This window comes from Heterodontus francisci, chromosome 25, assembly GCF_036365525.1.
Source record: "Heterodontus francisci isolate sHetFra1 chromosome 25, sHetFra1.hap1, whole genome shotgun sequence".
Lineage (NCBI taxonomy): Eukaryota > Metazoa > Chordata > Chondrichthyes > Heterodontiformes > Heterodontidae > Heterodontus > Heterodontus francisci.
In genome coordinates this window covers 22844270-22866523 of record NC_090395.1, presented here as the reverse complement: position 1 = coordinate 22866523, position 22254 = coordinate 22844270, and the positions used below count along the sequence as shown (strand labels likewise).

General features: G+C 46.2%; 1 protein-coding gene across 1 annotated transcript in view; it reads right to left on the bottom strand.

Annotated features, from left to right (window-relative positions):
• LOC137384059 (patatin-like phospholipase domain-containing protein 4) overlaps window positions 1–18194 on the bottom strand; it is a 52849-nt gene extending 34655 nt beyond the window's left edge. Inside the window, exons 1-3 of the mRNA XM_068057623.1 lie at window positions 17794–18194; window positions 8601–8833; window positions 4921–4986 (exon numbers count right to left, since the gene is read on the bottom strand). Of these exons, the coding sequence (XP_067913724.1) occupies window positions 4921–4986; window positions 8601–8833; window positions 17794–18181 (687 nt within the window). The 5' untranslated portion in view covers window positions 18182–18194. The remainder of the gene's footprint in view (window positions 1–4920; window positions 4987–8600; window positions 8834–17793) is intronic.
• Window positions 18195–22254: the final 4060 nt, after the last annotated feature.

Sequence of the window (22254 nt, the reverse complement as noted above, 5' to 3'; positions counted from 1 at the left end):
CCACACAAGATCAGGTGGCAGGTTGTTCAAACTTACCCGTCTCAGAGCGAAGACCAAAGTACGGAAAGTCCTCATCAGGGAACTTCTCTTTGCTGACGATGCTGCATTAACATCCCACACTGAAGAGTGTCTGCAGAGACTCATCGACAGGATTGCGTCTGCCTGCAACGAATTTGGTCTAACCATCAGCCTCAAGAAAACGAACATCATGGGACAGGACGTCAGAAATGCTCCATCCATCAATATCGGCGACCACGCTCTGGAAGTGGTTCAAGAGTTGACCTACCTAGGCTCAACTATCACCAGTAACCTGTCTCTCGATGCAGAAATCAACAAGCGCATGGGAAAGGCTTCCACTGCTACGTCCAAACTGGCCAAGAAAGTGTGGGAAAATGGCGCACTGACATGGAACACAAAAGTCTAAGTGTATCAAGCCTGTGTCCTCAGTAACTTGCTCTGCGGCATTGAGGCCTGGACAACATATGTCACCAAGAGCGACGTCTCAATTGATTCCATCTTCGTTACCTCCGGAGAATCTTTGGCATCAGGTGGCAGGACCATATCTCCAACACAGAAGTCCTCGAGGCGGTCAACATCCCCAGCATATACACCCTACTGAGCCAGCAGCGCTTGAGATGGCTTGACCATGTGAGCCACATGGAAGATGGCAGGATCCCCAAGGACGCATTGTACAGCGAGCTCGTCACTGGTATCAGACCCACCGGCCGTCCATGTCTCTGCTTTAAAGACGTCTGCAAACATGACATGAAGTCCTGTGACATTGATCACAAGTCGTGGGAGTCAGTTGCCAGCGACCGCCAGAGCTGGCGCGCAGCCACAAAGGCGGGGCTAAAGTGTGGCGAGTCGAAGAGACTTAGCATTTGGCAGGAAAAAAGACAGAAGTGCAAGGGGAAAGCCAACTGTGTAACAGCCCCAACCACCAATCTTATCTGTAGCACCTGTGGAAGAGTCTGTCACTCTAGAATTGTCCTTTATAGCCACTCCAGGCGCTGCTTCACAAACCACTGACCACCTCTAGGTGCTTACCCATTGTCTCCCGAGGCAAGGAGGCCAAAGAAAAAAAGAAAGATATGATCTAACTGTACAAGTTAGTTGAAAGCCTGGGAAGAATTCATTTCTGATCCAAAAAGAAGGCCCCTGTACCTTTTTTAAAATCTATATTTAAAATATTTTATGGGTGCATGCATTGCCTGTCTACAATACCTTATTTCCTCTTCTCAAGTACTGTCATATATTTGTCACCTTTTTTTCTATTCTAAATGTCTACATCCACATTTAAAATGGAAACTCTCCATGTAAAGTTGTCACATAGTAATTAGACCTGCTCCTCACAGTCAGTGGTGGTGCTGCAGCCCCTCTGTTTTCTATTTCCCTCAACTCCTCTACTTGTACTACAATGAAACCCCAACTAATTCTACTTTTGTGCTTCCCAAATATGTGCAAGTTTTACTGTCTATATATAAACATTACTATGAAATCGAAGTATTATATAAAAATAGCAGAATACATGAATTTATGGGGCCTGTCCGCATGCCCTGGTCCCACTGTCACCTTAAGACTACTCTATCTTGACACTATGTAATGGGAGAACATCTAGTCTCAATTATAAGCACCAAGAACTGTGGTACTAATGAGTTTGTGGACAAGATTAGACACAGAAAAGAATCAATCTTTTAATTTGCTATCTGAAAACCCATGTAGCCCAAAGGAATTTATTCTTTGATGTGTTGAGAAGAGCTGGCATTGCACTCAGATTAACCAGCAAATCTTCTATAGGGCAAGTTAGCAAGACATTGTGGATATTAGGGTGCCCATTTCCAGTGTGTATAACACATTAGAACAGTTTGCATTTGCACTCCAAATTTCACAGTAACAATGCACTGCTAGTAATCTGCTGGATAATTGCTTCATTTTTGCACTGGTATATAGGAACAGGAGGAGATCATTTAATTTTTCGAGCCCATTAGCCATTCACTGAGATCATGGCTGATATGCGACCCAACTCCAGGAGCCCACCTTTGCCCCACATCCCTTAGATTTTTGATAGTTTTAAAATTAAGCTTGTTATAGTTTAGCTAACAGCTGATCTAGCATCAACTGCCATTTGTGGAACAGAGTACCAACCTTCTACCACCCTTTGGGTGTTGATGTGTTTCCAAATTTTACTCCTGAAAGGTTTGGTTCTAACTTTTAGACATGGCCCCTAGTCCTGGACTCCCCAATCAGCAGAAAGAGTTTTGCTCTACCTTATCGGTTTCCCTTAATATCTTGAAAATTTAATCAAATTACCCCTTAACTCTCTCGAGTCCAGGGAATACAACCCTAGTTTGTGTAACCTCTCCTTGTAATTTAACCCTTGGAGTCCATGCGACATACTGATAAACCTACGCTGCACTCCTTCCAAGGCCAATATGTCCCTCATAAGGATGGTGCCCAGAGCTGCTCACAGTACTCCAGGCATGGTCAAAAGGATGTAGATGGGCTGGTGGGATGGGTGGACACATGACAGATGAAATTTAACGCAGAAAAACTAGGTGATACAAGTAGGAAAAATGAGGAGAGACAATAATCACAAATGGCTCAGTTCTAAAGGGGTGCATGAAGAGACATACCTGGGAGTGCGTGGTGAACAAAGCAGTTAATAAAGCATATGGGATTTATAAATTGAGGCCTAGCATACAAAAGCCAGAAAGTCACCACGGAGGAAGATACAGAAAATCTCGCAGAAATATTAGGAAACCAAGAGACTTCTGAAAATGAGGAACTGAAAGAAATTAGTATTAATAAAGAAGTAGTAATCGAAAAATTAACTGGATTGAAAGTTGATAAATCCCCTGGACCAAATGAGCTGCATCCCAGAGTTTTGACTGGAGGTGGCTATAGAGATCGTGGGCGCATTGGTGGTTATCTTTCAAAATTCTACAGATTCTAGAAGGGTTCCTGCAGACTGAAAAACAAATGTAACCCCACTATTTAAAAAAGGGGGGAAGAGAGAAAACGGGGAACCACAGTTTGACGTCATTAGTAGGGAAAATGTTGGAATCTATTGGAAAGGATGAGATAACTGGACACTCAGAAAATAATCTGATTGGGCAGAGTCAACATGGATTTATGAAAAGGAAATCATGTTCGATAATCCTGTTGAAGTATTTTTGAGGATGTTACTTGTCGTATAGATAAAGGAGAACCAGCGGATGTGGTGTATTTGGATTTTCAGAAAGCTTTTGATAAAGTCCGACACAGGTGATTAGTAAACAAAATTAGAGCGCATGGGATTGGGGATAATGTACTGGTATGGACTGAGAATTGGTTTCCAGACAGAAAACAGAGTAGGAACAAAGGGGTCATTCTCAGGATGGCAGGCTGTTACTAGTGGGGTACTACAAGGATCAGTGCTGGGGCCACAGCTGTTCACAATACATATAAATGACTTAGATGTGGGGACCAAATGTAATATTTCCAAATTTGCTGATGACACAAAATTGGATGGGAATGTGAGTTGTGAGGAGGAAGCAAAGAGGCTTCAAGGGGACTTGGATAGGTTAAGTAAATGGGCAAGAATATAACACACGGAACATAATGTGGATTAGTGTGACATTATCCACTTTGGGAGAAAAAAACTGAAAAATAGAGTCTTTCTTAAATGGTGAGAAGTTGGGAAGCATTGATGACCAAAAAGACCTGGGTGTCCTTGTTCATGAGTCACTCAAGTGCAGCAAGCAATTAGGAAGACAAATGGTATGTTGGCCTTCATTGCAAGGGGATTTGAGTACAGGAGTAAAGATGTCTTCCTGCAATTGTATAGAGCCTTGGTGAAACCACACCTGCAGTATTGTGTACAGTTTTGGTCTCCTCATCTAAGGAAGGATATACATGCCATAGAGGGAGTACAATGGAGGTTCACAAGACTGATCCCTGCGATGGCGGGATTGTTTTATGAGGAAAGATTGAAGAGACTGGCCTTATATTTTCTACAGTTTAGAAGAATGAAGGTGATCGCATTGTCGCATACAAAATTCTTACAGGGCGTGACAGGTAGGACGTAGATAGGATGTTTCCCCTGGCTGGTGATTCTAGAACCAGGGGACATAGGCTCAGAATAAGGGGTAGACCATTTAAGATTGAGATGAGGAGGAATTCCTTTACTCAGAGGGTGGTGAATCTTTGGAATTCTCTACCCAGAGGCTGTGGAAGCTCGATCATTGAGCATGTTCAAGACAGAAGTCGATAGATATCTGGATACAAATGACATCAAGGGATACGGAGATATGGTGATAGCGCGGGAATTTGCTGCTGAGGTAGATAATCAGTCATCATCTAACTGAATGGCGGAGCAGCCTCGATGGGCTGAATGGCCTACTCTTGTTCTTAAGTTATTCTATACCTATATAAAACAGAATGGAGAAATTGGATTGTTCCCCTCAGAGCAGATAAGGTTAAGAGGTTTAATAGATACGTTTAAAATGGGTTTAGGGAGAGTAAATATTGAAAAATTGTTCCCAATAGCTAAACGGACAATAACCAGACGGAACAGATTTAAGTTAATTGGCAAAAGAAGTAGAGGTGACATGAGTAAAAACTTGATTTTTTTTTTAAAACACAAGTGTTTAGAATCTGGAATGCACCGCCTGGTGGGATGGTGGGTACAGATTCAATCGTAGCTTTCAAAAGTGAATTGGATAAACACTAGGAGAAAAAAATTGCAGGGGTATAAAGAAAGATTGGAGGAGTGGGACTAACAGGATTGCTCCTTGAAAGCAGACAGAGACCTGATGGACTGAATGGCCTCCCTGTGTGCTGCACTATTCTATGATTCTATAAGACAAAAAGGGCATGAAAATTATTTCTATATACAGAAACTTGCAGCACAATCGAGAAAGTGGGTCAGTGACTACGTACCACACCACGGAAAGTTGGAGGGACCAGCCCACAGTAAACAGGAACAAAACAGCTGCAAACCAAGGCCTGTAGGGAAGGACAGAAAAGAACAGTTCAAACTCAAGTGGTACTGCAAACATTTTTGCTTCAAGTCTTCAGCACCATCTTAAACAATTTAACTGAGAAGACAGCTGGAGAAGTGGAGACGAAAATATTCCATTTAAGGAACAGAAATAAGTCAGGTAAAGATGACCCTAACAATGCTAATAACTTCATTAAACTTTTCTCAATATTAAAGCCACTTACACATATTAAAACTAAGAAACTGCAGCATAAGGAAGTTCTGAGAAGTCACATACAGGACAAGATTAGAACCTGAGGAACAAACATTACTGAACAATAATCTGTAAGAACAGGGATGGTATGTTCTAGGCACCAAGCCAGTGAATCAGGAGACTGCATAAAGAAGCCTTTCACGTTAAACACTGCCTCAGCAACTCCAGGCAGCCTGGGGGGTGAAGAAGAAAATGGGGGGTGGGGTAAGAGAGCACTCGAGAGGAGGGCGAGGGAAGAGTAAAACAGGCAGTGAGAGTGGGGGCGGGGAAGAGCAAAAGATGGAGCAAGAGCAGGAAGGTGAGAGCAAATTTTACATTTTAGATTTGTTGAATTTTACATCCAGTTTGAGGGAGAAAGAAATTGGTCCAAGACTAGTATTTTAAACTTAAATAATGGCAATTATGAGGGTATGAAAGCAGAGCTAGCTAAAGTGAACTGGCAAAATAGGTTAAGGGATAGTTCAATAGAGATGCAGTGGCAGACATTTCAGGGGATATTGCTGAATACACAGAATTGATACATTCCAACGAGGAAGAAAAATTCCAAGGGAAGGACCCACCATCCGCAGTTAACTAAAAAAGTTAAAGATAGTATCAAACTTAAAGAAAAAGCATACAATTGCACAAAGATGCGTAGCTGGTCAGAAGATTGGACAAAATATAACAGTAAAGAATGACTAAAAGATTGATAAGGAGGGAAAAATTAGAGTACGAGAGAAAGCCAACTAGAAATAAAAAGACAGATAGTCAGAGTTTCTATAGGTATTTTTTAAAAATGCCAAAGTGAGTACTGGTCCTAAAGAAAATGAGTCTGGGGAATTAATAAGGGAAAAAAGGAGATGGCAGATGAATTGAACGTGTATTTTGCATCAGTTTTCACTATAGAGGATACAAGTAACATCCCTGAAATAGCTGTAAATCAGGAAATGGAAGGAAGGGAAGAGGAGAAGAAAATTACAAATCATCAGGGAAGTGGTACTGAACAAATTGTTGGAGCTGCGGGCTGACAAGTCCTCGGGTCCTGATGGACTTCATCTTAGGGTCCTAGAACAACTAGCTAGTGAGATAATTGATGCGTTGGTTTTGATTTTCCAAACTTTCCTAGATTCGGGAAAGGTTCCATTAGATTGGAAAACAGTGAATGTAGCTCCTTTATTAAAAAAGGGAGGGAGACAGAAAGCAGGAAACTACAGGCCAGTTAGCTTGGCATCTGTCTTAGGGAAAATGTTACAAGCTTTGATTAAAGACATTATAGCAGGGCATTTAGAAAAATTCAAGGTAATCAGGCAGAGTCAACATGGCTTCGTGAAAGAGAAATCATGTTGAACCAATTTATTGGAGTTCTTTGAGGGAGTAACGTGCTGTGGATAAAGGGGAACCAGTGGATGTGCTGTACTTAGATTTCCAGAAGGCATTTGATAAGGTGCCACATCAAAGGTTATTGCAGAAAATAAAAGCTCATGGTGTAGGGGGTAACATATCGGCATGGACAGAAGATTGGCTAGCTAACAGGAAACAGAAAGTAGATATAACTGGGTCATTTTCTGGTTGGCAAGATGTAACGAGTGGTGTGCCACAGAGATCAGTGCTGGGGCCTCAACTTTTTACAATTTATAAAAATGATTTAGATGAGGGGGCCAAGGGTATGGTTGCTAAATGTGCTTATGACACGAAGATAGATAGGAAAGGAAGTTGTGAAGAGGACAGAAGGAGGCTACAAAGGGATATAGATAGGTTAAGTGAGTGGGCAAAGACCTGGCAAATGGAGCATAATGTGGGAAAATGTGAAATTGTCCAGTTTGTCAGGAAGAATAAAAAGCACATTATCTAAATGGTGAGAGATTGCAGAGCTGAGCTGCAAAGTGGTCCAGGTGTCCTAGTGTATGAAACATAAAAGGTTTGTATGCAGGTACAGCACGTAATTAGGAAAGCTAATAGAATGCTATCATTTATTGCGAGGGGAATTGAATACAAAATTAGGGAGGTTATGCTTCAGCTATACAGGGCATTGGTGAGACCACATCTGGAGTACAGTGTACAGTATTGGTCTCCTTATTTAAGGAAGGATGTAAATGTGTTGGAGGCAGTACAGAGAAGGTTTACTAAACTAATACCTGAAATGGGCGGGTTGTCTTATGAGGAAAGGTTGGACAGGCTAGGCTTGCATCCGCTGAAGTTTAGAAGAGTAAGAGGCAACTTGACTGAAACATATAAGATCCTGAGAGGTCTTGACAGGGTGGATGCGGAAAGGATGTTTCCCCTTGTGGGAGAATCTAGAAACGGAGTGGATGTTTAAAAATAAGGGGTCACCCATTTCAGACAGAGATGAGGAGAAATGTTTTCTCTCAGAGGGTTGAGAGTCTTTGGAATTCTCTTCCTCAAAAGGCAGTGGAAGCAGAGTCTTTGAATATTTTTAAGGCAGAGGTAGATCGATTCTTGATGAGCAAAGGGGCGAAAGGTCATCAGGGGCAGGCAGGAATGTGGAGTTAAGGTTACAATCAGATCAGCCATGATCTTATTGAATGGAGGAACTGGCTTGAGGGGCCGAGTGGCCTACTGCTCCTAATTCATATGTTCGTAAAAGAGGGATTGAGAGGGAGACAGAGTGGGGTGGTGGGGAGAGGGAGTGAGAGTGGGGGAAGAATAAAAGATAGGCAGGTGCAAAGCGAGAGCGTGAGGGAGGGCAAGACAGAATAAGATAATGATTGACTACGATGTTCTACAAAGGATTAGGTGAATTGGTTGGGCTGAACTAGCCATTTCAATGTTGTAATTTTTTTATTTTTTATTTATTTTTTATTTTAGAGGTACAAGCACTGAAACAGGCCCTTCGGCCCACCGAGTCTGCGCCAACCAACAACCACCCATTTATACTAACCCTGCATTAATCCCATATTCCCTATAACCTACTTACACTGGGGGCAATTTACAATGGCCAATTTATCTATCAACCTGCAAGTCTTTGGCTGTGGGAGGAAACTGGAGCACCCGGCGAAAACCCACGCAGTCACAGGGAGAACTTGCAAACTCCGCACAGGCAGTACCCAGAATCGAACCCAGGTCCCTGGAGCTGTGAGGCTGCGGTGCTAACCACTGCGCCACTGTGCCGCCCTGTGGTGATTAGCCAGGAAACAAAAGTGTTCTCTCACATAGGAATTAGAAGGGTCCCAAAACCCATAGATTCAAACCCTCAGCTACAGTCAGTACCTGGAAGGGGTGGGAGGAGGGTGAAAAGTGGGGCATAGGCAAGATGAGCAAGGTATAAGTTGCTAATGCTCTACAACAGCATAAATCGGGAAGTATTCCATAGTCGTAAGTCCTGAAGATTTCACATTGGATGTTGGAAGAGAAAAAGCAGATTGTCACCTGGACAAGTTCCTCGTTGGAAGTGAAGTCAGAGACCAGGACATTCTGTCCATCGGACACCCGAGTCAGGGAGATGAAGAGCCTTCCGGAAGCAAGCTCGTGTGCATTCTCAGGAAGATTCTCCACCAAGCCCTTCCTGACAATTCGGAGCAGGTTAAATAAAGGGTGCATCGGTCCAAAAAACCACCTCCTCGACAGTTTAGCAGCTCGCTTAAGGCTCCGATAGAAATTATCTATAATAGAGACAAAAATGGATGCAAGACTCAAAAGACCAGAGAAAGAAACTGTCAACCAAAGGTGTTGGTAGCAGAATTCAGTAAAATATAACCCTGGATTTGGAAATCTAGCAACATACAGCATATCAAAACCACCCAGCAGAACAATTCAATATTTGTACAAAAGCAAAACATTGTTGATGCTGTAAATCTGAAATAAATAGAAAATGCTGGAAATAGTCAGCAAGTCTGGTAGAATCTGAAAGCTCACAGTCCTGAAACGTTAACTCAGTTTCTCTGTCCACAGATGTTACCAGATGGGCAGCACAGTGGTTAGCACCGCAGCCTCACAGCTCCAGCAACCCGGGTTCGATTCTGGGTACTGTCTGTGTGGAGTTTGCAAGTTCTCCCTGCGACCGCGTGGGTTTCCGTCAGGTGCTCCGGTTCCCTCCCACATGCCAAAGACTTTCAGGTTGATAGGTAAATTGGCCATTGTAAACTGCCCCTAGTGTAGGAGAATTGAGGGAAGGTGGGGATGTGAAGGAAAATGGGATTAATGTAGGATTAGTATTTAAAAAATGGGTGGTTGATGGTTGGCACGGACTCGTTGGGCCGAAGGGCCTGTTTCGGTGCTGTATCTCTCCATGACATGAGTATTTCCAGCATTTTCTATTTTAATTTTATATTTGTGCTTTCAAATTAGCTGGTGTGAAATGAACATTTTGAACTGTGGTATAATAAAAGCAAAATATCGCAGATGCTGGAAATCTGAAATAAAAACAAAGTGCTGGAAATACTGAGCAGGTCAGGCAGCATCTGTGGAGAAAAAAGCAGAGTTAACGTTTCGGGTCAATGACCCTTCATCAGAACTGGGAAAGTTAGAAAAGAATTAGGCTTTGAGCAAGTGAAGGGGGGGTCGGGGGGTGGGGGGAAGGAAAGGGGTTGGTGGTGAGGAAGAGAACAAAAGAGGAGGTGTGTGATAGGGCAGAGGGCAGGAGAGATTAAATAACAAAGCTGTCCTGGGACAAAGGCAAAGAGTGTGTGAATGCTTGTGGTGAAAGACAACGCATTAGGCCAGGCAGTGTTAATGGCAGAATAATGAACAGCTCTGTCTACATGAAAAACAGGCACATACTTAAAAATAAAATAAAAAATAGAAAAATATTTTTAAAGAAGGCCTGTCATGCTCTGAAATTATTGAACTTAATGTTCAGTCCACAAGACTGTAGAGTGCCTAATCGAAAGATTAGGCGCTGCTCCTCGAGCTTGCGTTGATGTTCACTGGAACACTGGAGCTGGCCAGAGACAGAAATATGGGCATGAGAGCAGGGGGAGGGGTGTTGAAATGGCAAGTAATCGGAAGCTCGGGATCATGCTTTCAGACTGAACGGAGACGTTCCGCAAAGCGGTCACCTTGCCAGTTGTGATGAAAGGTCACAGGCCTGAAATGTGAACTCTGCTTTTCTCTCCACAGATGCTGCCTGACCTGCTGAGTATTTCCAGCATTTTCTTATTTTGAACTGTGGTATGCTTCTGTCATTTGCAAGAAATCGGGATACAAGTAGATTAAATTTGAAGCATGACAAGTGTGATGAAACTGTGCACTAGGGTTATGGAACCAAATGCGAGTAGATGACATTAAGACAGAGATGAGCTCTGATCTGATTGAATGTTGCGGCATGCTCACAGATCTGAATGGCCTACTCTAGTTCCTAAATGTAGTCTTTTCTTTTGAACATTCTTGCCACGGAGCTTCGGTCTCAAAAAGAATCGCAGCCAAATACATGGTTCCTGTTGTTGGGATGAATGTTTGCTGAATGAAAACTGACAAGTGCTTGGAAATTTCCAGTCCAACTTCCTTCACAAACAGCAGCTGATATTCTGGTTGACCTCAGGCTTGTGCTTATTTCAAGCGATCCAGTTTTATGGCCTTGAAGCGCAGCTTAGCTTCAACATCCCAGCATCGAGGCAGCAGATTAATTCACCTTGTGTTACATTGTACAACACTCCAACTTGTTACAAACTACATAGCATCTGCAACCACTTCATCACGTACATTCTGCAAACACTAACATCTGCCACAAGGGTCTCAATGACTATGATCTGAATTGTGAAGTCTCACCATCTTACATCTATTATTGTTCACACACCAGCCTTACACACTACAAACCAACAGAGCTTCCCTTCTCCTCTTTGATCAGATTTCTACCAAAACTTGCTTTCATAGCACCCTCAGCTACTACCTCCGGTTCCAACTTATTTCACATGGATTACAACTGAAATTCCACCCTTCACGTTTCGGATCCCCCCCCATGATTAGATATCTCCTAGACATTCGGCATTCCTCAAATCACTGTTCTCGCCATATCCCGAGATCCACACTCAATGCCATGTGCTGCCACATGCACACTTCCGACCTCTCTCTGCAGCAGCACCAACTCACTATCTCAAAGCTGTCCACATCCGCAGTTTCATCTCATCCTTCACCTCAACCGACGCTTTAACAAAAACTTTTTCTCTTTCTTTCAGGTGTGAACAATCGCAAGCTACAGCAACCAATGGGTACCAACATCCCTCAGGATCCTTTTTCCCCTTCACTTCCCTCTGACACCATCCCTTTGTCCAATCTCACAATACCCTCTGATCTTCCCCTTTGACTCTGAATGATCGATCCTTAGCAAAGACTTCAGCTTCATCCCAGTTATGCCCCCACCTCAATGAATTTCGAACTCAGCACAACGCGGAGTTCTTCTTCCATTGCCTCTGCCTCCGCACCCACTTCTTTGGCCAGGAGTCCTCCCCCACTCAGCAGACCCCATTACTGGTCTCCAATATTCTCCCTCCACCTGGACGCCTCCCTCTGGCCACTTGCATCCTCTTGATCTTTTTGTCGGGAACTGCTGGTGTGACATTGGGCATCTCAATTTCTCTACTCTCTTCACTCACTCTAATTTGTCTCCCTCTCAACTTTCAGCACTCTGTTCTCAGGTCGAATCCGAACCTGGTCATCAAACCTGCTGATAAGGCTGGTGCTGTTGTTGTCTAGCGTACTGTCCCCTACTTAGCAGAGGTCAAATGCTAACTTCACTTTCACCTACCTCGCCCTGAACTATGACTCCACCACCAAACTTCAAGCCATCATCTCCAGGTCTGTCACTGACCTCATCTCCTCTGAAGATCTTCCCTCCACAGCCTCCAACCTCATAGTCCCCCAACTCCACACAGCCTGCTTCTACCTCTTTCCCAAGATCCACAAGCAGGACTGCCCTGGTAGACTCATTGTGTCAGGTTCAGGCTGAAACAATGAACTGATTTCTTTTGATCTATATCCCACCTATATCCATGACTCTTCTAATGCCCTCTGTCACTAATAATTTCCAATTTCCTGGCCCTAACCATCTCCTCTTTACCATGGACATCCAATCCCTCTACACCTCCATCCTCCACCAGGACAGTCGCGAGCTCTCCATTTCTTCCTTGAAAGGAGACCCAACTAGTCCCCATCCACCTCCGCCTGGCTGAACTTGTTCTCACATGGAACCCACATGGGTCCTAGCTATGCCTGCCTCTTTGTGGAATATGTGGAACATTTCCTTGTTCCAGTCCTACTCAAGCCCCCTCTCTCATCTCTTTTTCCAGTACATTGATGACTGTATCAGTGTTGTTTCCTGCTCTCGCCTTGAACTGGAAAATTTCATCAACTTTGCTTCCAATTTCCACCCTTCTCTCACCTTCACACTGCCCATCTGACACTTCCCTTCCTCGACTTCTCTGTCTCCATCTCTGGGGATACACTGTCCACTAATATTCATGATAAGCCCACTGACTCCCACAGCTACCTCAACTACATTTCCTCATACCGTGCCTCCTGTAAGGATTCCATTCCATTCTCCTAGTTTTTCTGTCTCTGTTGCATCTGTTCTGCTAATGCAACCTTCCACACCAGCATTTCTGATATGTCTTTCACTTTCGTCAACCAAGGATTCCAACAGCAAACCACCCCTCCCTCACCCTCCAATGTGGTTGACAGGGCCCTTGACCATATCCGTCCCACACTTCTGCTCTCACCTTTTTCCCTCCCTCCTAGAGCAATGACAGGGATCCCCTTGACCTCACTGTCCACCCCACCAGCCTCCGTATTCCACAGATCATCCTCCACCATTTCCGCGACCTCCAGCATAATACCATCACCAAACATATCTTCCTCTCCCCTTCCCTTTCAGCATGCCAAAGGGACTGTTCCCTCTGTGACCCCCTGGTCCACTCCTCAATCACCCCACACCCTCCCCTTCCCACGGCACCATCCATATTAGCACCGGAGCTGCAACATCTGCCCTTTTATCTCCTCTCTCTCCTCTCTAAGGCCCCAAACAATCCTTCCAAGTGAACCACTGATTTACTTGTACTTGCAATTTATACTGCATTCGCTGCACACAATGCAGCCTGCGAAACACTGGGGAGACCAAACGCAGACTGGGTGATCACCTTGCAGAACATCTCTCTTCAGTCTGCAAGCCTGACCCTGAGCTCCCGGTGGCCTGTCCTGTTTATTCTCCACCATCAACTCCCTGTCCTCAGCTTCTTGCAGTGTTCCAATGGAGCTCAATGTCAGCTTGAGGAACATGACCTCATCTTTCCATTAGGCACTTCACAGCCCTTCAAACTCAAGACCGAGTTCAACAATTTCAGTCTGTAATCTCTGCCCCATTTTGTTTCCTTTTTCTTTGTAGGTTTCACTTTTACTCTTGTTTTTCTCTTTTTGCTTTTGAACGGCAGTTGTTCATTATTCTGCCATTCACACCTCCTCCAGACACAATCTTTTGTTTCTTTACAGGTCCCATTACCACTCCCTTTGGATCTGCACCACCAACTCTTTTGTCATTGAATCTCTCCTGTCTTCCACCCTATCACAGACCTTCCTTTATTTTCCACCCCCGCCCCCCGCCTTTCACTTGCTTAAAACCTATTACATTTATAACTTTTCCCATTTTTGATGAAGGGTCATCAACCTGAAACATTAACTGTTACTCCACAGATGCATTTTCTATGTTCATTTCAGATTTCTAGCATTGGCAATATTTGGCTTTTGTATAGAGTGTACAACAACTTACATTTATACAGCACATTTGATGTGATTAAAATGTCTCCAGCCCCATCACAGGAATGTTATCAAACAAAATTTGACACAGCTACACAAGGCAGATGACCAAAAGCTTGGTCAAAGAGGTAGGTTTTATAGAGCATCTTAAAAGGAGGGAAGAGAGGCGGGGAGGAAATTCCAGAAATTAGGGTTTAAACTGAAGGTACAGCCGCCAATGGTGGAATGATTAAAATTGAAGATGGGCAAGAAGTGTTCAAATATCTCGGAGGCTTATAGTGCTAAAGAAGGTTACGGAGATAGGGTGGGAACAGGCCGTAGAAGGATGAAAATTGAAAATCAAGGCGTTGCCAGACCGGAAATCAATAATGCCAGTGAGCACACAGCTGATGGGTGAATGGGACTTGGTGCAAGTTAAGATATGGGCAGCAGCATTTTGGATAGGCTCAAATTTGTGTAAGGTAGAAGATAGGAGGCCAGCCAGGAGAGCATTAAAACAGCCAAGCCCAGAAGCAACAAATGCATAGATAAGTGGCAGAGGGAACTGAGGCAGGGGCGGAGGCAAGCAACGTTACAGGTGAAAGTAGGCAGCTTTGGTGAAGCAGATACATAGTCCAAAAGTCATCTCTGTGTCAAATACAACAGCAAGATAGTGATTGGTCTGTTTCAGGGAGAGGAATGGAGTTGAAGTCCAGGAAATGGAGATTGTGCTGGAGGCAGAAAACAATGGTTTCAGTCAATATCTTACTGGAAGAAATTGACGTTCTTCCAGGACTAAACATCAGACCAGCAATCTCACAAACCAGAAGCAGTGGAGGAGTCGAGAGAGGTGGTGGTGAGCTAGAGCTGGGTGTCATCAGCGTACACGTGGATCCTGACATTCCATTTTCAGATGATGTTACCGAGGGTGAGCATGTAGATAGAAACATACAAATTAGGAGCAGGAGTAGCCTGCTCTGCCATTTAATGAGATCATGGCTGATCTCATTGTGACCTCAACGCCACGTTCCTGCCTGAGAAACAGGATGGGGCAAGGATGTATCCTTGGGAGATACCAGAAGCAATGGTGTAGGAGCAGGAAGAGAAGTCATTGTCAGTGATTTTCTGACTACGATGGGATGGATAAGAATGGAAGGTGACAGCCTTCCCAACCGGATGGGCGAAAATAAATACCTGAGGGGAAAAAATTTATAGGACTATGAGGAAAGAGCAGGGGAGTGGGATTAATTGGATAAATCTCAAGAATCAGCAGAGACACAATGGGCCGAATGGCCTTCTGTGTTACCTCATTCTATAATTCATTTTACATTTCTATGATGAAAGAGGCATTAGAAGAGGATGATGTGGTCAACTATGACAAAGACTGCAGACAGGGTGAGAATGATGAAGAGGGATAACTATGATTACAGTCACATTTGTGACTGTTTCAGTACTGTGGCGGGGGTAGAATTTGGAATTGGAGGAATTCAAACATGAAGTTGTGGAAAAGATGGGCACGGATTTTGAAGGCGACATATTCGAGGACTTTGGAGAGGAAAGGGAGGTTGGAGATGGGGCAGTAGTTTGCAAGGGCAGAGGGGTCAAGGGTGGGTTATGATGTGAGGGATGACGACTGCAGAATTATGTCCAGTGCGGAGGGTGGGGGGTGGGGGGGGGAGGAGGGGTGCGTAGTGGTGGAAATAGTTCCCAAGAAAGAGAACGATTAACAATGTCAGCTAACATGGGAGCCAGTTAGGGAAGATCGGTGGTCAGCAGTTTGGTGTGAATAGGGTCAAGATAGCAAGAGGTGGGTCTCATTGACAAGATGAGCTCAGAGAGGGCATGAGGGGAGATCAGAGAGAAAGTAGAGAAAGATGCAAGCTAGGCCAGGGCAGGGCTGGGGAAGCCTTAGGTCAAGTTTGGCCTCATGGGCAAGGAGAAAGGACGGAAGTGGCAGAGACAACTGATTGGGTGGTTTCAATCTTCGTGGTAGACAAAGCAATCCAGGAGCTCTTCGCACTTGTTGGAGGTGAGGGTAGAGGATGCATGGTAAAAGGGTTTAAGAAGATGGTTTGTAGTGAAGAGAAGTCTGGAGTTATCTTTGTATTCCAGAATGATCCTGGAATAGTGAGCAGTTTTGGCAAAGGAGAGGGGGACCCGATGATGCTTTGTGGTCCAGCCAGATTAAACCAATTGTCCACCAGATGTTTAAGTCTGCATCCACTGGATTTAAGGCAGCCGAGATGAAGACCATACCAGGGAATGGCTGTCGTAAGAGAGAGTAATGGTTGTAATGGGGAGTAGGGCATTAAAGGTGGAGATGAGGATGCAATGAGCAGGTCGGAGCTGCAGAAATATTGTGAATGGAGAGTCACAGGCCAAACAGTTAGGATTTTGAAAGTTCAGTTGTAAACGGCTCAGGGCTGTTTTTTTTTCCCCAGAGGCGGATTCAGAAGGAAGTAGGGTTTGGAGGGGGGAATGGAATATGGGCGGACAGCGATACAAGCAATTTCACAGATAAGGCCATTTCTGTGATTGAAATAATAGGAGTGGCAAGGCTACGTGAGGTGGCAAGTTCGAGGGGGTGACTATGAATGCTTGTAGGGGAATTTATTAGGAGGGAGAGATGTAGGGAGGATAGGAGGGTGGTGAACTCAAGAGGGGAGAGAGAGAGCATGACGTGTTGAGAGGGAAGGTGTGTGCAGGTTGTCCAGGGCGGGGTTATGGAGTGTGTGTGCAGGCTGTCCAGGGCAAAGGCCTGCTTGGGTCTGCAAATGAAACCCGACCAGAGCCCAAGAGAACCATATTCGACCAGAGTCCTTTCATTTTTTACCGCGCCCGACCCAACCACCAGAATATATTCAACTTTATTGAAGAGGTTGTGCTCCATCTTGGATGGAATCGCTCACTGCAGAGTGTTTCCCGCCTTGACGTCCTGGCTGTCACTGTGTCCAATCCAGCCCGGCCTGACCTGAGCCCAAATGCCGGGCCCGGAAGAACGACCGGACCAGAACCAGACATGTCGTCGGGTTCAGGTCAGGTAGCCATGCTCTAGTCCAGGGATGGGATTTGGGGTTGGTTTACAGGGACATGTAAACTCACACCAAGTCAGCCCAAAGACAAGTGAGAGGTCTTGACTTGGAAAGGTATCACCAAAAAACCCCACCCCTAACAACCCAGAGACACACCCCGAAACCCGACCCCGGAGACACCACCCCAGAGAACCCAGAAACACACCCCGAAACCCCACCCCGGACAAGCCAGAGACACACCCCGAAACCCGACCCCGGACAAGCCAGAGACACACCCCGAAACCCGACCCCGGAGACACCACCCCGGACAAGCCAGAGACACACCCCGAAACCCGACCCCGGAGACACCACCCCAGAGAACCCAGAAACACACCCCGAAACACCACCCCAGAGAACCCAGAAACACACCCCGAAACCCCACCCCGGACAAGCCAGAGACACACCCCGGAGACACACACCCCGGAGACACACCCCAGACAGACAACCCGGAGACACACCCCAGACAGACAACCCGGAGACACACCCCAGACAGACAACCCGCACACACATTTTAGTGATCGCGAGCAGGAATCCTGTTCTATTTGTTTCCATCCCTAACCAAAGCAGTGAATTTCAACTGTAACCCACCCCATCAACACTGAGTTCAGCGAACTGAACACAGGCCAGGCATTGAATCTCAGACTTGCCTGGACTCCAGGCACAGTAGACACGGCTATAAACACTTCAGGAGGACAACCCAATATCAAGCCTCACCAAGACCTATTTTTTTTTAACTGGTCAGTAACAAGCCAAACATAGATATCACAGAAAAATATCAATCTGTACAAGAAGAAATCAGCTCCACTATGATGAGTTTATTTGTCTCTTACCGAGATTAACAGCACAGACAACAGCGGCAGCGATGAGGGACCCAGCAGATGCTCCGAACACTCTCGGAGCTCCATGCACAACCTCTGGCATGTTTTCCAACAAACACTCGGCCACACCAAGGTGATAGGTCACCAGGAACCCACTGCCAGAGAAAGACAATGCCCGGGATGGGCGACCACCATCTTCCACAGCCCAGCCCTCCTTCCTGCACTCATTATCGCTTTCCAACACCCCGACAGAAGCCCCCTGCACATCTCTTCTCCGTAGGCTGGCGTGCCAAACATCCTGCTCTTCCAGAAGCTCCTCTCCCCGTATCTCGGGAGCAGGATGCTCCCTGGCATACACTACTGCCTGTGGGACAAGACCCGCTAGGCCCCCTTCCCACATGTTTACCTCTGGAAACCCCTCTCCCCACTGTTCTGACCCTCGAACCCCCTCTTCCTGAAACCCTACTCCTGGAAACCCCTCTCCCCACTGCTCTGACCCTCGAACTCCCTCTTCCTGAAACCCTACTCCTGGAAACCCCTCTCCCCACTGCTCTGACCCTCGAACTCCCTCTTCCTGAAACCCTACTCCTGGAAACCCCTCTCCCCACTGCTCTGACCCTCGAACTCCCTCTTCCTGAAACCCTACTCCTGGAAATCCCTCTCCCCACTGCTCTGACCCTCGAACTCCCTCTTCCTGAAACCCTACTCCTGGAAACCCCTCTCCCCACTGCTCTGACCCTCGAACTCCCTCTTCCTGAACTCCTACCCCTGGAAACACCTCCCCCCACTGCTCCAACCCTTGAACCCACTGTTCCTGAAACCCTACTCCTGGAAACCCCTCTCCCCACTGCTCTGACCCTCGAACCCCCTCTTCCTGAAACCCTACTCCTGGAAACCCCTCTCCCCACTGCTCTGACCCTCGAACCCCCTCTTCCTGAACTCCTACCCCTGGAAACACCTCCCCCCACTGCTCCAACCCTCGAACCCCCTCTTCCTGAACTCCTACTCCTGGAAGTCCCACACCCCAAAACCTGAGACCTGCTGCTCCCTCTGGATGAGGCCATGCTTGCAGGAGTCCCTCCTGCTTCAGCTCAGCTCCCTGCACCCCCTCTTTTTGCTCAGTGCAGGTAAATAACATTCTGCTCATTCCTTACATTTCCCTGACACAACTCACTGATGGTTTATTTGGTCTGTTACTTTGATTTTGTCAAACCCTCCTCCCTTTTCTCTTTACTTTCTGCTCTTTCCCTATCTATCTATCTTTCTTTCTCTCTCTCTCTCTCAGTCAGTACGTTCCTCTCTCTCCAGCTCTCCTCTCCGCTCCACTCTCCCACTCAGCTCCGTTCAGCTGGAGTTTGATACTAAGTAGCCCAATGCAACAGGCGGTGCGCCTGCGCGCTATGGCTATGCATTCTGGGAATTGTAGTTCCGGTTGCCAGTCAACAAATTCACAGCAGAAACTACAAGCACCAGAATATATCGCCAGCGCTTAACGGGACCAGTCGGTTTGTGTTTGGAGAGGTGAGTGGGTTTTTTGGGGTGTGTGTGAGGATTGTCCAGGATGGGTTTTTTGGGGTTTGTGGATTGTCCAGGATGGGTTTTTTGGGGTGTGTGGATTGTCCAGGATGGGTTTTTTGGGGTGTGTGGATTGTCCAGGATGGGTTTTTTAGGGTGTGGATTGTCCAGGATGGGTTTTTTAGGGTGTGGATTGTCCAGGATGGGTTTTTTGGGGTGTGTGTGAGGATTGTCCAGGATGGGTTTTTTAGGGTGTGTGGGTTGTCCAGGATGGGTTTTTTAGGGTGTGGATTGTCCAGGATGGGTTTTTTAGGGTGTGTGGGTTGTCCAGGATGGGTTTTTTAGGGTGTGTGGATTGTCCAGGATGGGTTTTTTAGGGTGTGGATTGTCCAGGATGGGTTTTTTGGGGTGTGTGTGTGGATTGTCCAGGATGGGTTTTTTAGGGTGTGTGGATTGTCCAGGATGGGTTTTTTAGGGTGTGGATTGTCCAGGATGGGTTTTTTGGGGTGTGTGGGTTGTCAAGGATGGGTTTTTGGGGTGTGTGTGTGTGGGTTGTCCAGGATGGGTTTTTTAGGGTGTGTGGGTTGTCCAGGATGGGTTTTTTAGGGTGTGGATTGTCCAGGATGGGTTTTTTAGGGTGTGTGGATTGTCCAGGATGGGTTTTTTAGGGTGTGGATTGTCCAGGATGGGTTTTTTGGGGTGTGTGGGTTGTCAAGGATGGGTTTTTTGGGGTGTGTGTGAGGATTGTCCAGGATGGGTTTTTTGGGGTTTGTGGATTGTCCAGGATGGGTTTTTTGGGGTGTGTGGATTGTCCAGGATGGGTTTTTGGGGTGTGTGTGTGTGGATTGTCCAGGATGGGTTTTTTGGGGTGTGTGTGTGTGGATTGTCCAGGATGGGTTTTTGGGGTGTGTGTGTGTGGATTGTCCAGGATGGGTTTTTTGGGGTGTGTGTGAGGATTGTCCAGGATGGGTCTTTTAGGGTGTGTGGGTTGTCAAGGATGGGTTTTTTGGGGTGTGTGTGAGGATTGTCCAGGATGGGTTTTTTGGGGTTTGTGGATTGTCCAGGATGGTTTTTTTGGGGTGTGTGGATTGTCCAGGATGGGTTTTTGGGGTGTGAGTATTGTCCAGGATGGGTTTTTGGGGTGTGTGTGTGTGGATTGTCCAGGATGGGTTTTTTGGGGTGTGTGTGTGGATTGTCCAGGATGGGTTTTTTGGGGTGTGTGTGTGGATTGTCCAGGATGGGTTTTTGGGGTGTGTGTGTGTGGATTGTCCAGGATGGGTTTTTGGGGTGTGTGGATTGTCCAGGATGGGTTTTTGGGGTGTGAGGATTGTCCAGGATGGGTTTTTGGGGTGTGTGTGTGTGGATTGTCCAGGATGGGTTTTTTGGGGTGTGTGTGTGGATTGTCCAGGATGGGTTTTTTGGGGTGTGTGTGTGGATTGTCCAGGATGGGTTTTTGGGGTGTGTGTGTGTGGATTGTCCAGGATGGGTTTTTGGGGTGTGTGTGTGGATTGTCCTGGATCAGTTTTTGGGGTGTGTGTGTGTGGATTGTCCAGGATGGGTTTTTGGGGTGTGTGGATTGTCCAGGATGGGTTTTTGGGGTGTGTGTGTGTGGATTGTCCAGGATGGGTTTTTTGGGGTGTGTGTGTGGATTGTCCAGGATGGGTTTTTTGGGGTGTGTGTGTGGATTGTCCAGGATGGGTTTTTGGGGTGTGTGTGTGTGGATTGTCCAGGATGGGTTTTTTGGGGTGTGTGTGTGGATTGTCCAGGATGGGTTTTTTGGGGTGTGTGTGTGGATTGTCCAGGATGGGTTTTTGGGGTGTGTGTGTGTGGATTGTCCAGGATGGGTTTTTGGGGTGTGTGGATTGTCCAGGATGGGTTTTTGGGGTGTGAGGATTGTCCAGGATGGGTTTTTGGGGTGTGTGTGAGGATTGTCCAGGATGGGTTTTTGGGGTGTGTGTGTGGATTGTCCTGGATGGGTTTTTGGGGTGTGTGTGAGGATTGTCCTGGATGGGTTTTTGGGGTGTGTGTGTGGATTGTCCTGGATGGGTTTTTGGGGTGTGTGTGTGGATTGTCCTGGATGGGTTTTTGGGGTGTGTGTGTGGATTGTCCTGGATGGGTTTTTGGGGTGTGTGTGAGGATTGTCCAGGGTGGGTTTTTGGGGTGTGTGTGTGGATTGTCCAGGGTGGGTTTTTGGGGTGTGTGTGTGGATTGTCCAGGGTGGGTTTTTGGGGTGTGTGTGTGGATTGTCCAGGGTGGGTTTTTGGGGTGTGTGTGTGGATTGTCCTGGATGGGTTTTTGGGGTGTGTGTGTGGATTGTCCTGGATGGGTTTTTGGGGTGTGTGTGTGGATTGTCCTGGATGGGTTTTTGGGGTGTGTGTGTGGATTGTCCTGGATGGGTTTTTGGGGTGTGTGCATCTTGTCCAGGGTGGGGTTTTGTGATGTGTGTGCGGGTTGTCCAGGGCGGGGTTTTGGGGTGTGTGTGCGGGTTGTCCTGGGCGGGGTTTTGGGGTGTGCCACGAGGGAGACACCAAATGACTCGATGGGTTTCAGTCCATTCAAATTGATCTTTGGGTATGGAGTTAGGTTTCCAATTAAACTCTTGAACTCTTTAAGGATGTGTCACCTGAATATTTTGAAAAGAGTCTGTGACCGTGAACATTGTCAGCCAGTAAATGTATGTCAAAAGGCCTACTCCTTCTCCTATTTTCTATTCTCCTGTTTCTATGTTTAAATGATAGAAGTTGAGGATAAGGATAGTGTTGCTTTTAATAAGCTGTATAAAGAGGCAGAGACCATGAACTCTCAAATTGAACCGTATGCGGTAAAACTGGCAAATACAGAAGCGTTAGAAAGTTTAAATACAGTTCTACACTATCTTTCTGAACAGATAGTTCTGAACAAAGGGCGGCACAGTGGCGCAGTGGTTAGCACCGCAGCCTCACAGCTCCAGGGACCCGG